We start from the raw sequence: 14,774 nt of genomic DNA, 5'->3' as shown, positions 1-14,774 counted from the left end.
GGCTAGAAAAAGACATGGGTCATCACAATGATCAGCGTGTTCTTATTTCATTAATTTATTTTCTTCAGCACCTGCTTCATCCTTTATGGTTAGAGTCATTGTTGGCTTGGACAATTCCCTGCCAGAACAGTAGGGGGCGCTCCGACAGTGTTTGTTTATATTCTGTGCCACGTGTCTTTGTGTCCACGTGATCTCTGCTGTTATAGACGCAGCACAAAGGTCAAAATGAGAGAATCAATCACATACAGTGTATATGTTATCAGTAATCTTGTGTGTTTGAGTTGGGAACTGTAGTCCATGGTGTCCATGGTATTTATGTAGGCTGCAAAGCAGAGTGGGAGTTGTTCTTGGCAGCCATGTTTGTAGGCAGTGATGCCTCTTTGGAATTTGTAGTGTGATACTGATTCATAGATTGACGTGATGGCATGGAATAAGCAACAATATATTGACTGATAACTGGACCTCAACATAAGAAATGCTTGTGCAAAGTGTCAAAAAAATTGATTTAGAAAGAAGCTGGTGCAAATGTTATTTGCATGCTCTTTAGAAAAGAAAAGGATTCCACTGTGCTGTAATGTATATGTGGCGATAATAAAGGCTTCTATGCCCCCCCGTTTCGTTTCGTTTAACCCAAACTGACACCTACACAGTTTGCCAAAAGGCTTTCTAATTAAAATATATTATTCAATTTGAAATGCTTTATCCTAATTATCATGCCGTGTATTTATTTACAGTTAAATCCAAAGGTTTATATACACCTACACTTTACACATTTCATGTTGGCATATATTTTCTGTGTTAAGTTTAATTAGGGTATCCACTATATTTCCATAAGAGGGCATTTCAAATCTGGTAAAAGCTAAAAGAATTTATTTCTACTTTTCAAGTCAGGTCAAGTCAAGAAGCTTTTATTGTCATTTCACCCATATATAGCTGTTGCAGTACACCGTGAAATTGCAACTGTGCAACCTGGTGCAAACAGTGCAGGACAAGACAAACAAGACAGACAAGACAGTGCAGGACAAAAGACAGTGCACAGAAGGCAAAACACAAAAGACAATAAACAGAAACAGCACTGACCAGTGTAAATACTGTATGTTCAGACAATATCGTGTGTGCAGCAGTTACCTGAGATATTGTAAAGTATTGTGCAAAAGATCAAACGACTGCAATGTCAGACAGCTTGTGCAAAGAGCAAAAAAACAGTTTGCAAAACAGCATGTAAACATTTTGATGGATATATATTGGAAATGTGTGTATTTGGTGTAGGTCTGTGCGGTCCAGGATGCACACAAACCTTACAATTTTATTAATTATATCAGATTTTTAGTGGGTCAAGACTAACACTTTTTTAATGTTGGTGTCATTTTAATTGCTTACTTTTAAACCAAAAGTTTGGGGTAGTCTTTCACATGTGTCTCACATTCCTCCTGATTGAAGGTTTGTGTGCCTCCTTGCCTGAACATGATTTTTCAGATCAGTCCACAAATTTTCTATGGGATTTTGGTCAAGGCTTTCTAATAGCTGCTTCAGTACTTTCAATTTGTTGTCTTTAAGCCGTTTGGGAGCTCTTTTGGAAACCTTGCCCATCAGGTTTATAAATGTCTCTGTAAACATTCACATTTATTTTATTTATATGTAAAGTTTTGACACTCTGGAATTATTTTTTTTAAATTACTGCTGATGTGAAAAATATAGATTCACTAATTTGTTAACAAAAAAGAGGACATTCTAACAAGAATTATTTCATGCCTCGGTGCATGTAAACTCTTGATATCAACTGTATGCATTGTGAACCATTGTCATTTGTTCCACACTAAATTACAACATAAACTGACTTCAATATCCAAAATAATAGAGCTGTGGTATGTTAAAGAAACCTTGTACCCTCACACTAGTAATCTCCAATCAGTTTGGGTATGAGATAAGGCAGTCCTCTGTGGGATTTAAATTTCACTGAGACTCTGAACTAGGGTAGCGTGCGGAGGAGTTCAGTCTTAATGACAACATTTGCAGAGAACACATACAGTCTGTAAACTGAATCTAGTCCGAAGAGCAAGAATCCAGTCAGAAGAGGAAGCGATGCCGTATGACTATGGAAAAAACAAGAAGGAGCACCCTGATCCTGTAAAAGCAGAAGTGAAAGGTTTGTCAAAACACACTTGTGATATTGTTTGTTTCCTAAATGTTAAGAATATAGCTTATTTTGCTTTTTTTTTTTTTTGCATATTCGCATATTCCCGTTTTTAGCATGTGAAATAATTCAGAATCTTTTTGCTTTGTATGTTTTTCTATTTAAAAGCCTCCAAAGCAGATATACATTTTGAATAAATACTGATTATTATGCAGGCTCTCTTCCTGAGTGGCTGCAAGGCACCCTTGTGCGAAATGGCCCAGGTCTCTTCTCATTTGGAGAAACTTCTTTTAATCACTGGTTTGATGGAATGGCCCTCTTGCACAGTTTTACAATCACACATGGTAATTAGTTTATCCCTTAATTTGCCTTTGAATGAATTGATGGTCCTATTATGTAGAAATTTCTTTGGACTTTAGAAAGATTAGAATTTTTTTCCTAATCTTTAATTGTTGTCAGTTTGGCAAGATGACGTTTCTGTATGGCATATAATTTGAACTGGTTTAACAGCTCTGGAGTTTTTGCTGAATGTCTTTTTTTTCTAGGAGAGGTTACATACAGAAGCAAATATCTCAGAAGTGACACTTACAACAGCAACATGGAAGCCAATCGAATCGTGGTGTCAGAAATGGGGACCATGGCATATCCACATCCATCCAAAAACATACTTACCAAGTAGGAATTATTGTCCATTTTGGAACACTGGTACACCTTACTAGACTGGATTGAGCTGACAGGAGGGCTAGTCAGTCTGTATAATCATGGTGAGCAGAAAAGCATCGCAGAAAAAATTATTGGTGAGCTTGTGCCCACTGTAGCCTTAGACTCCTTTTCTTGACCGACAGAAGTGCAATCCGATGTGGTCGTTTAATGTTGTAGCCTGTCCACCTCAAGGTTTGACATTTGTGTTGTGAGATGCCTTTCTGTTCATCCCAGTCGTAAAGAGTGTTTATTTGGTTTACTTATGTTCAAGTCAGCCTGAAGGCCTCCAGGTGGTCCAGCGGCAGGATCCTACGCTCTCATTGCTGAGGCCCGGGTTCGATTTTCGGGCAGGGCGATAACGTAAACTATCAGTGCTGGTCCCAGGCCTGGCTAAAAATTGGAGGGTTGTGTCAGGAAGGGCATTCGGTGTAAAATAAAATATCCAAGTCAGCTTAAACCAATTTGGCCGTTCTCCTAACCTTTCTCATCTACATGGAATTTACACCTTCACAACTGGGTGTTTTTTTGTAAACTCTAGAAACTGTTTCATGAACATATCAGGAGATCAACATTTTCTGAAATACTCCAAACAGCCTGTCCGGTACCAAAAAGAGTAGTGGTCGGACAAGTGGTTAAGGCTCTGGGTTGTTAATTGGAAGGATGGGGTTCAAGCCCAAGCATTGCCAGGTTGTCGCTGTTGGGAAATTAAGCACGGCCCTTAACCATCACTGCTCCAAAAGCACTGTATCGTGGCTGCCCCTGTGCTCCTACCTAAACCTAATCTGTTGGGATATGTGAAGAAAAGAATTCTGATTTAATGTATATGTGGCAGTCACAAAGATTTCTATGCACCCAACAACCATGCCATGTTCAAAATCCGAGATTTTTGTGAACATTATTGTATACAATTTGCTGCTGCCACATGGTTGGTTGATTAGATAACTGAATGAGTGAACAGGTGTACAGGTATTCCTAATTTTGGTATTGGTCTGTGTTTGTGTGTTTGCTTAATTCAATTCAGTATGGCTAAGAACCTTTGAGGAAACACTGATAATCCAATGAGTTTTTGTTTTGTTTATTCCAGAATGATCTCCTTTATCAATCACACCGTACCAGACTTTACAGACAATTGTGCTGGGAACATCATAAAATATGGCAATGATTATTATGCCACTTCTGAAACCAATTATATTCGCAAAATTGACCCAGTTACCTTGGAAACTCAAGATAAGGTAAGGCAGTTACTTCTCACCAGGGGTCTTCCTTTTTTTTTTTTTTTTTTTTTAGCTCTATGATATTTATTAACAACAATCATAACAATTTAGTATCAAACAGTCTGTGGGATTATTGACCAGAATGTTGGACTACAGTTGCCTTGCACCTCTGGGGTTTGGGGGTTCAATTCCTGCCTCTGTTGAGTTTGCATGTTCCCCAGCGCTTTGGGGGTTTCTTGTGGGTACTCTGGTTCTCTCTGCAGTCCAAAGACATGTGTTGTAGGCTGGTTGCCATCTCTAAAGCTGTAGTGTGTGAATGGGTGTGTAAGTATATGTTATTGTCCCCTGTGATGGGTTGTAACCCTGTTCAAGGTGTCCCTTGCTTTGTGCCCTGGGATAGACTCCAGGTTCCCCACAACCTTGTGTAGGATTAGCAGTACAGAAAATGGATGGATAGATGGATGGAAGTCTCTCTCTTTTTATAATATGTGCAATACATACATCTCCATTATACATTTAAATAACCAAGACATTACCTAAGTGCAATTTTGTATATTTTTCTTTTACAGTCCACAATTTATTCTTAATCATTTTCTTTTTTTTTAAAAAAAAAAAACAGCATTTTATACAATGACAATAAAGTATAAGTACCTTGCCTTACCCTTATCTTATCTTATAAACCCTAAATCCTAAAAACAATATAATGTGGATAAAATTAGTTTCCCTACCTTTTCTACCTTTTCTACCTTTGGCCATGATTTGCCCATTTTAATACTAAGATTAGATACGTAAAAGCTGACTTCTAAATTTTGACAAAAGAGAAATGTATAAAAGTATAAAAAAAACAACATATCACAAATCAGAAAAACATATCACAAAATATAAATATAAATTTAAATATTCTAAACCTACATGACACTTTTCTGGAATACAGCCTAGACTCTTCTTCTCTAAATAGCTTAGCATTGTTTTTTGTACCAGAAAAGGCAACATTCCGAAACTATACATGCGAAAGCTTTAGGTCTTTGTAATCTATGATAATCTCTTGCAAAAGATAATATTGTTTTGGCTAATGTAATGTGTTTTGCACATTAACATTAACACGGTTAAGATAAGGGTGGTATTCATGCTAGACACGAGTTAATCTTTACTATACTTTATCTTTTGTACATGCTCATTGCTGTACTGAAAACATTTGCATGATGCATCTGGTTTTCCCATATTATAATACTGATATAAACAAAACATAATAATTAATTTTTGCCCAGGTTGACTACAAGAAATACATTGATGTAAACCTTGCTATATCTCACCCACACTATGATAAAGAAGGAAACAGCTACAACATGGGAACATCCATTGCAGACAAGGGCAAGACGAAATATGTGATATTTAAGGTCCCTGCTGTGGAACATGGCAAAACCCAAGGTGCTACTTGTTATCTGATGTTTATCTGAATATCGTTAGCATTTATAACCCTCTGTCCTTGCACCTTTTAGCTGGCTCGGATTGGACTCCAGCCTTGAAGAATGCTGAGATCATGGCCACGGTTCCTTGTCACTCCCTCCTCACCCCGAGTTATTACCACAGCTTTGGCATGACTGAGAATTATTACATCTTTATTGAACAACCCTTAAAGCTGGACATTTTCAAGATGGCCACTGCTTACATGAGGGGGGTGAGCTGGGCATCATGCATGAAATTCCAGCCTGAGGATGTAAGCATTACTTCAGACTCTGGATAATAGGTGTATTATTGCTGGGCCATAATCAGAGTTGAGTTATATGTGTACAGTGAGGATTTAATACAACATATTTAGACCTAAGTATAGCCTTAAGGGTTATTTAAACGGTTGTGTGAGAGTTAAGCATGAAAGAGGACATCACAAGAGACAGCATCTTAATCATAAGGATTAAGGATGAATTCTAGGATGATTCTAGAAAAATCTGGCAACCTCACAGATGATCATGCACCCGAAAACCGTATTCAATTGTGTCTCTGAATATGCTCTGTTTAATTGTATATAATTGACATAAATGTTGGATTTAAGCCTCTGACTCTGTCCTTCATGCAACAGGTTCTAATTCACCTCATTGACCGTCACACGAAGAAAGAAGTCGAGGTAAAATACTACACAGACACGATGGTGGTATACCATCATGTCAATGCTTTTGAAGATGACGGACACGTGGTAGTTGATGTGATCGCTTATGATGACTACAGCCTCTATGACATGTTCTACCTGGACAAGCTGAAAGAACAAGCTGCAAGCAATATTGCTGTCATGCCGAAGTACAAACGGTTTGTGCTGCCGCTTACGGACAAGGTACATCATCTCTGGCCTTGAAAACTCGCATATCCAAGTTTATAATTAACTCATGGCTGTCGGTGATTACCCACAATGCAACTTGCCTATCTGCTGACTTAAAGAAAGCACTGCTGCAGCACTTTAATCATTTATTTTAGTGTTCTCTGCTCAAACATATTAGCTTCCAAAGATTTCAGGCTAATTCCATTATGATCCTTTTCTGGTTCATTGCTAACTTCATGATATCGACTCTCCATCATAAGTCAGTGCAACTGCATTGTATAGCTGCATTTCTTTTTTAGTATTATTTACTTTATATATTTCTACTACTACAAATGTCTCTGGAGAATATTTTCCTTTTGGTTTTTGGATATAAACTGAAACTTGAAAATGTCCTTTAAACTCCATTGTGCAAATGTGCAAGCAATATGACTTTGTATGCCACTTTCTATCTCTCAATAGAAAATATTGAAAGTATTTCACTGGGGTTTTCTTTTAACAACTAAGATGATGTATTTTGTTAAATACATATAAAATATATTAAACACCGATACATTTTTTATTCAGTCTGCTGAGACAGGAGAAAACCTTATCAAGCTGAAATACACAACAGCCACTGCTGTGAAAGAAAAAGAGGGAAAACTATTCTGCCAGTCAGAAGTGATTAATGAAGGTAACTGGATGACATTATAACAATTTAGCAATTTCTTACAACTCTGTACTGTAACATTTACTGTTTTTTTTGTTTGGAAACCAGGCACTGAAATTCCCAGAATCAATTACAACTACAATGGCCAGAAGCACAGATATGTATATTTGACTGAGGCGAAGACATTATTAGAAACAAAAGTGAGAAAATAGACCCTGCTTGAAAAAAAACATGTCTTTTTGGATTGTATAAGGATATATTATGGTGGAACATTTGTGCAGGTTATCAAGTTGGATGTTGAAACTAAGATGTACGTTAAATGGAGCGCAGAGAACTGCTTTCCTACCGAGCCTGTGTTTGTTCCTAGACCTGGTGCGAGTGAAGAGGATGACGGTGAGTATATTTTCAAATTTAGTATGTCGACCGAATCAAAAGAATAAATTTCACTCAATTATACAGTAAGTGTATATCGGTTCAATGGAATTGGACTGAGTAACATTAACACAATTAGTTTTCTAACATCTAGCACCAATCTGCATGAAATTCTAGCCTGAGGATGTACGTAAGCATTATTTCAGACTTTGGTTAATGGGTGTAGTTTTTTTTTTTGGGCTGTATACAGGTTTTTTGTATAGTAATCACTATTTAAACGAGACAGAAGCAGTATTAAGTCTAGCACTATTAACATGTAATTCTGAAATGTATGATTTAGACTGTAAATACTTTAATAAAGCTACGGAATACATAAATATGACTACAGGCTATGAAAGAGGACATTGGAGGAAAACTCATCTCTAGAATGCACTTTTTTAATGGATAAATTTAACTACACATATATTCTCAAAGTCCTGAATAAAATTACACAATGAGTTCATACTTCAGCTGAGACTCTTAACGGACACATTACCCAACACTGCGCTAGTCTGGGCGCCTAAAGTTAATGCTATAGTTATAGATGCCATCGGTGCCAACGTCCTCATGAGATTTCACACTGTGAAGGGTTTATGTTAATACTGAGTGAACTGATCACGCTCACTATACGATGTGCTAACATAGTGGTTAGGTTTTTGGAATCCAGATTCACCAAGCTGCAACCACTGGGCCCCTGAGCAAGGCCCTTAACCCTCAATTACTCAGTTATATATAATGGAAAAAAATTTAAGTCGAATAAGGATGTTTGCCAAATGTAAAATCTTGTAAATGTTAAATCTAGTCATTATAACCTTGTTTAATAAAAGCAATAAAATCATGTTTCAAAGTGTAATATTTTATGTAAACTAGACATAACAATTTCTTCATTCACACCCTCGTGTGATGTTTTATATTTTTACTAAAAGTGTTTTGTATTTGTAGTGAATTATCCGAATTTGCAGACACATTTTGACAGCTGTATTTCATTGGAAGTTATTAATTATTAATAATAATAAAAACAATAATATTTCTGTAATGATTTTAAAACCCTAATAATATCCCAGGGCCTATTTGACCCGAACATTACAAAAGGGTCCAAAGAGTGAAAAAAAACCCAGGGGTTATATCTGACTGACCACATATTCCTTATTCAGCGTACTGGCTGTGGGTTTAACTGACATGTCTGTTGTTATGTTTAGGTGTCGTCCTGACTTCAGTCATAAACTGTAATCCGGGTGAGTCTGACTTTCTTCTGGTGCTTGATGGGAAGTCCTTCCAAGAAATGGCAAGAGCTAGCGTGAATGTGGAGCTCCACACAGACATGCATGGCTTCTTTATACCACAACATGATGCTGAACATCTACCTGCTTATACCACAGCATCAACCCGCTGTTGAATATGTTCAACGTGATTAAAAAAAATTCCTAAGTGGACATGTTAAAAAAATGACATGTCTGTAATAACTGTGTTGTGATGTGTTTGAGACTTGTGGTGTTATCAGAGATCATGTATTGTGTCCTGCTTTATTTGTAAGTCACACTGGAATAAAACAGTCTGCCAACAATTAAATTGTGGTTTGAGTATATGAACACATTTGAGCAGATAATACTGCCATAAATGCAGAACAGGCAGTTTTGCAGTCTTTATAGGTTTTCTCTGGTTTCTCTCCACCAATGAGCTAAACTGGCTTGCCTTGATATAACATTTTATACACTTTCTACATTTTTATGTGCAAATGTTTTATAAACTGAAATTTATAGGTTACATTAACAGAGAATACAATGCTTAAAGTGAGAGTTATGATGTTTGTGGGGAAAAGGTAATCATAAGTGTGATTGCATGTGGAAAAAAGCTAAGCACACTGATCCAGAGCATCTAGAGGTAGAGTAACGGTTCAGTAGAATTTTCTGGCTCTGGATAAAACCAGGTCCTTAAAAGACTTTTTTGTCTTTTTTTCTTCTTCTTCTTTTTCTTCTTCTTATTTTTCTGATAATGCATTGCAGTCTGTTCAGCTCGTTAGTGGTTAGACAGCTGTAATGAAAGTGTTCACTGAAGTGGAAGCACAGACTAAGTAGTGGTTGTATTGGTGTGGTTCAACAGCTCATGTTTAAACTTGAACTTCTTCAGCAGTCATGGGACGTATGTCCTCTGCTGGAGCTTTTTGGCTGTACAGTCAGTGGTCAGTGTTGGCTTCCGACTTTAGGTCCAGAGAGAGATAATGGTTTACAGAAATTTCCTGTCTCCTCAGATCTTGTCTAGTATGGTAATGATAATGATATATATATATATATATATATATATATATATATATATATATATATATATATATATATATATATATATATGTGTGTGTGTGTGTGTGTGTGTGTGTGTGTGTGTGTGTGTATATATATAAATTTCAATCCACATTTTAAGTAAAAAAAACCTGAAGGCCCTATAAAGATTCATTCATTCATTCATCTTCTACTGCTTATCCAAACTACCTTGGGTCACAGGGAGCCTGTCTCAGGGGTCATTGGGCATCAAGGCAGGATACACCCTGGACAGAGTGCCAACCCATCGCAGGGCACACACACTCTCATTCACACACTAGGGACAATTTTCCAGAGATGCCAATCAACCTACCATGCATGTCTTTGGACCGAGGGAGGAAATCAGAGTACCCGGAGGAAACCCCCCAAGGGTGGAGGCAGGAATCAAACCCCGACCCTGGAGGTGTGAGGCAAACGTGCTAACCACTAAGCCACCGTGCCCGCCGCCCTATAGAGATATTTTTTTGTATGTAATTTATTGTATGTTGTTATACAATGACTTTGCATAGTATATTCAGACTTATATACTCGTATAACGAAGTGTGTGAAGGTCATATGCTTGGTGTGAACTGTTGAGGCACAGCTAGGGTTTTTTTATGTTGTGATTTCTGTAGAAAGATACAGGCTGATGAAATAGTGTCCTTAATCAATTCTGTAATTAACTGTCTTAAATGTTGAACATGTGAAGCTACTCAAACCTCATGAGATTCAAATCATAATGATCAATTCATAATGATAGAATTCTGCATAAATATTCCTGGGATTCAAATCCAAATCTGACTACCAAGAGACCTTACTTTTATGTTTATATTTACATTACTAGGAACAAGCAAGAAGGGATAGAGAAACATGCACCTTTATGAACAATTGCACAACTTTTGGGACCCTTCCCAATATGGCGGACTGCCTGTACCGTGACCATTTGCGTCATATTTGTGCGACAACAGCCGTCCGGGCATGACTTTCTTGAAGTTCTTATGCACTCTGTGAAGAATTTTGTTTTGTTTTGTTTTGTTTAACGAGAACATTCGGTAATAACGGTCGGGTTCGGGATGTCTCTTCACAGACTACTAAGATGCAACGTAAATATCGGGAATGATATACATTTAATGGCATTAGCTTTAGCTGTTAGCTGCTAGGAAGCTACAACTGATAATATGGAAGATGACCGTTAAATTGTCGCGTGCGCTTATGTGCATTTGTGTATAAAAGTATGTTTTAATTAATTAAATTGTTGTTATTGGCACTTTACAGACTCTTATGGCGTTGTCATGTAGACAGACTCTGAGATCTTTTTCCACCAACACTGAAGGAGAGATCCATATTACCAAAATACTGAAGGAGAAGTTTCCCCAAGCCTCATCTCTCAAAGTTGTGGATATATCAGGTGAGAGTTTGTAGGAACATCTATTCCAATTTAATTCAATTCAGTTCAAATTGATTTGTATAGCTTTTTTTTTAACAATTGACATTGTCTCAACGCAGCTTTACAGAACATAAACATAGCACAAAAGGTTATTATAAAGATTAATAGAATACAAAATTCTAAGATCAATGTTAGATACATTTAAATGTGTTTGAATTTTATCTCCAATGAGCAAGTCTGAGGTGACTCAGGTGACAGAGGCGAGGAATAACTCCCTTAGATGATGAAGGAAGAAACCTTGAAAGGAACCAAAGGACTCAAAGGGGAACCTCATCCTCATTTGGGTGACACTGTAGGGTGTGATTATAAATATACAGTCTGATAAATGTTGTATTGATGAGGAGGTTGTTGTCTTCAAAGACCACATGGAGGTGGCATCTCCTCTTTAGTATAGCAGAGTCTAACTGGAGCTGGTAGAGCTCTAGGTGCCTCAGGATCCTCACAGAGTCGGCCTCATCTCAGTGGAGGTCCAAAATCTTCACGGTACGGAAGACAATCAGAGCTGGTCTAATTTCTGGATGCCTCGGGATGGGTAGAAAGAGAGAGGCAATGCTTAATATTTTCTGCGAGTTTGTGCTCAGGTTTATCGGTTTATTTCAGGTGGCTGCGGAGCGATGTATGAAATCCACATCGAGTCAGATGACTTCAGAGGAAAAAGAATAGTGCAGCAGCACCAGATAGTGAATCAGGTATGTCCCAAATACATCTAGAATAGAAACAAATTTAAAATAAGGCACCTTTAATGATGTGTAAGCATGTTACACGGCTGCATACAGTGTTGACACTTTTTTCAGGGGAAAGTTAAAAAAGAAAAGTCGCATGTGAAAATGTGACGTCACATATTTGCATATTGCTTTGCATATCAAAAGTGTTGCATGAGGGGAAAAAACTTTTTTTGGATAGCATTTACTATTTTTTTAAGAATAGTTTTACAATGAAAACTTTTTAAAACTCAAAACAGAATACAGTTTTAATTAGAATATTTTGGTTTGGTCAGAAGGTTTGGTCAAAATAGAATAGAGCTATCAGATTAGAATAGAGTTCTATAAGACGTTTACAATTACGGCATTTGGCAGATGCTCTTATCCAGAGTGACTTACAATTTATCTAGTTTTTTTCAACTGAGCAGCTGTGAGTTAAGGGCCTTGCACAGGGGCACAAAGGTGGCAGATTTGTGGAGCTGGGATTCAAGCTAGCAACCTTCTGATACACCTCTGATACAACAGCCCAACACCTTAACCACTAGGCTACCACATCCAAGAATAGAATATATGTTTTGGTCAGAAAAGAACAGTGTTATAAAATAGAATAGCATTTTATTCGAGTAGAATAGACTTTAATCTTAACTGAATAGATTTATTAGAATAGTCGCCATATTCCTTGCAATGTCAGTTGGCTTTAAACAGTCAGATGAGGTGGGATAATTTTATTACTACTTATGCTACATTCATTACTTTTCTTGCACATCATTACTGCTATAATTGTGGGCAGGTCTGTTGTTGTTTTTCTCTGCTGTTAAAGTTACTCACTGTTAGAAAAATGTATTATTTAACAGGCACTCAAAGAAGAGATTAAAGGCATGCATGGACTGCGGATCTTCACAGATGTTCCCAAAAAGTAGCTGCTTCACCAGAGTCTTTCACTACATCAAGATTCATGCTGGAAACCATTAGAACTGATGATCACATATGAATGTATCATTTAATTCTTCAGATAAACCATTACATGATATTTAAAAAAAAGTCAGAAACTTCTAAGAGATTTTTTTAATGAAAAAGTTTAATGGGCCTCATTTATCAATCGTATTCTATATGTATATATGTACATGTATACATCATCCACTATTGTGTATACCTTGTAATCCAGACCAAACTAAAAAATCATCCCAGATTTACAAAAGAATCAGTAATGCTAATCTCCTTCATACTCACACGTGTAGAAAAGCTAACAAAACCTTTAAAATCGAAACTCACAGAGCCGAAAATGACCAAAAATTATGACTACATAGTGAAAGAGTCCCTCCTAAGTGTGGTGTGCACTAAATCACTATGTATTTATAGTCTTATTGGTCTCTATTTAAAGATTTGTCGAGGACTGTTTTCTTTCATTAAACAGAAATGATTGCATTTAACATTTAAATGAGCAATTTATACTTTTGATTAGATGATTTAGAGCCAAGTGAAGCAAGTGAGTCCCTTATATATTTACATGAACTCAGGAATTCGTACAATATACTGGCACGATTAAGATGATTTTCATGAACTAAATATCTTGTGTAAATGCTCTGGTGAATAATTTACGAATAAAGGCTAGGGTTAGGTTGATAAGTGAGGCCCATTGTTGTTGGAATTCTATAGTACGCACAAAACATGACTTAAACGCTGGAATGCGCACAAAAATGACACAAAGCCGATGTTGTAGCCTGAGAAAATGACCTGGAAAGCTACTCAGAATAGCATTTACTATTAGTGTCATTCACAACACCAGTGATACTTGACTAACCATAAGTAATTGTTTTGAAGCCTTCTGTGTTTGTTGTTATTTATGACACTACTGTGTTTTTCTCTGTGCTCTGTTGATTCTGATTATTTGGATTCGAAAGCCATTAAATCTCATTTCTTTTCTGTTATAATTTCTCTTCATTCTAATATATGATCAAATTTATGCATTGTGGTCAAATATAATGTGTGCACTGCTAAAAAACATGTAATCTTGTGTAAACATCATCTTTAGTTTTAGCATGAAGTTTCTTTAAAATGTTGTGAATCACGTTTGTCCACTAGATGGCAGGTTTTTATACTAGATGTCCCTTGCACTGATGAAAAATGTTACAGAATAAATTTTATTTGGTAAAATCAAGTGTACATTTTCCTTAGATTTTTTCAGTATTAAAAAGAAAACATAAAAAATTGCAATATGTAGATTTTTGGACAGCCCTAATGACCCCAAGCAGAAGATCGTGTCTAAATCTAAGACAACCCAAACCCAACCCAAATCTAAAGAAGGAGATTGTAATTTACAAGGACAAATTATTCACATTGTCTTCAAGCATCTACATTTTCATTTCCTAAGCCATTAACATGAACAGTGTTATCCAGAGAAGGATTTATTTTTCAGTTAGGTAGGGGTGCCAATATTTTTATAACTTGGCTATGAGATCTTGAAAATGACATCATTAATGATGATGATATAAAACAGAACTGAATCACTAAAATGGCTCATTACTATCATTGCTCTAGACTACGTTTCTAGACTGAATGTGCAGACCTGCGGCATCTCATGCGCCTCCAATTACAGCATTTAATGTCATAGCAGCATGGATTAAACCTGAGAGGAAATTAACTATAGAGTTTCATTAGGTATAATTACAGTACATCCTTAAAGATGCATGCTGCATTCAGGCTTCAGTACAGCGGATGATTTGTTTATTCATTGACTCTACTTAACTCCCATCCTTGCTCATGTAAACAAAGCCACATCTCCTAGACATGCTTATGTACATAAATCCTAGAGCCTATGGCAACCAGAAAGTTAAGTAGCTAGCTAACCATCAAACTGCTAGTTATCAAGACTATAATTATGAATTTCTGCTGTCATCTACACTTATGGGCCAAACAC

General features: G+C 36.7%; 2 protein-coding genes across 2 annotated transcripts; both read left to right on the top strand.

Annotated features, from left to right (window-relative positions):
* The first annotated feature begins 1,958 nt into the window (after window positions 1-1,958).
* On the top strand, window positions 1,959-8,987 carry bco1 (beta-carotene oxygenase 1). Its single transcript, XM_060886064.1, has 11 exons — window positions 1,959-2,146; window positions 2,350-2,478; window positions 2,680-2,809; window positions 3,921-4,068; window positions 5,319-5,478; window positions 5,550-5,767; window positions 6,128-6,376; window positions 6,926-7,031; window positions 7,116-7,207; window positions 7,289-7,400; window positions 8,618-8,987. The coding sequence occupies exons 1-11, from the start codon at window positions 2,083-2,085 to the stop codon at window positions 8,812-8,814; spliced, it is 1,605 nt and encodes a 534-aa protein (XP_060742047.1). The 5' UTR covers window positions 1,959-2,082; the 3' UTR covers window positions 8,815-8,987.
* A 1,675-nt stretch (window positions 8,988-10,662) lies between these two features.
* bola3 (bolA family member 3) lies at window positions 10,663-14,011 on the top strand. The gene is made up of 4 exons (XM_060886063.1): window positions 10,663-10,812; window positions 10,985-11,117; window positions 11,757-11,845; window positions 12,712-14,011. The coding sequence occupies exons 1-4, from the start codon at window positions 10,783-10,785 to the stop codon at window positions 12,775-12,777; spliced, it is 318 nt and encodes a 105-aa protein (XP_060742046.1). The 5' UTR covers window positions 10,663-10,782; the 3' UTR covers window positions 12,778-14,011.
* Window positions 14,012-14,774: the final 763 nt, after the last annotated feature.

Source organism: Tachysurus vachellii, chromosome 1 (genome assembly GCF_030014155.1).
Source record: "Tachysurus vachellii isolate PV-2020 chromosome 1, HZAU_Pvac_v1, whole genome shotgun sequence".
NCBI lineage: Eukaryota > Metazoa > Chordata > Actinopteri > Siluriformes > Bagridae > Tachysurus > Tachysurus vachellii.
The sequence above is the reverse complement of the archived record's forward strand: the minus strand, read 5'-3'. Positions and strand labels throughout refer to the sequence as shown.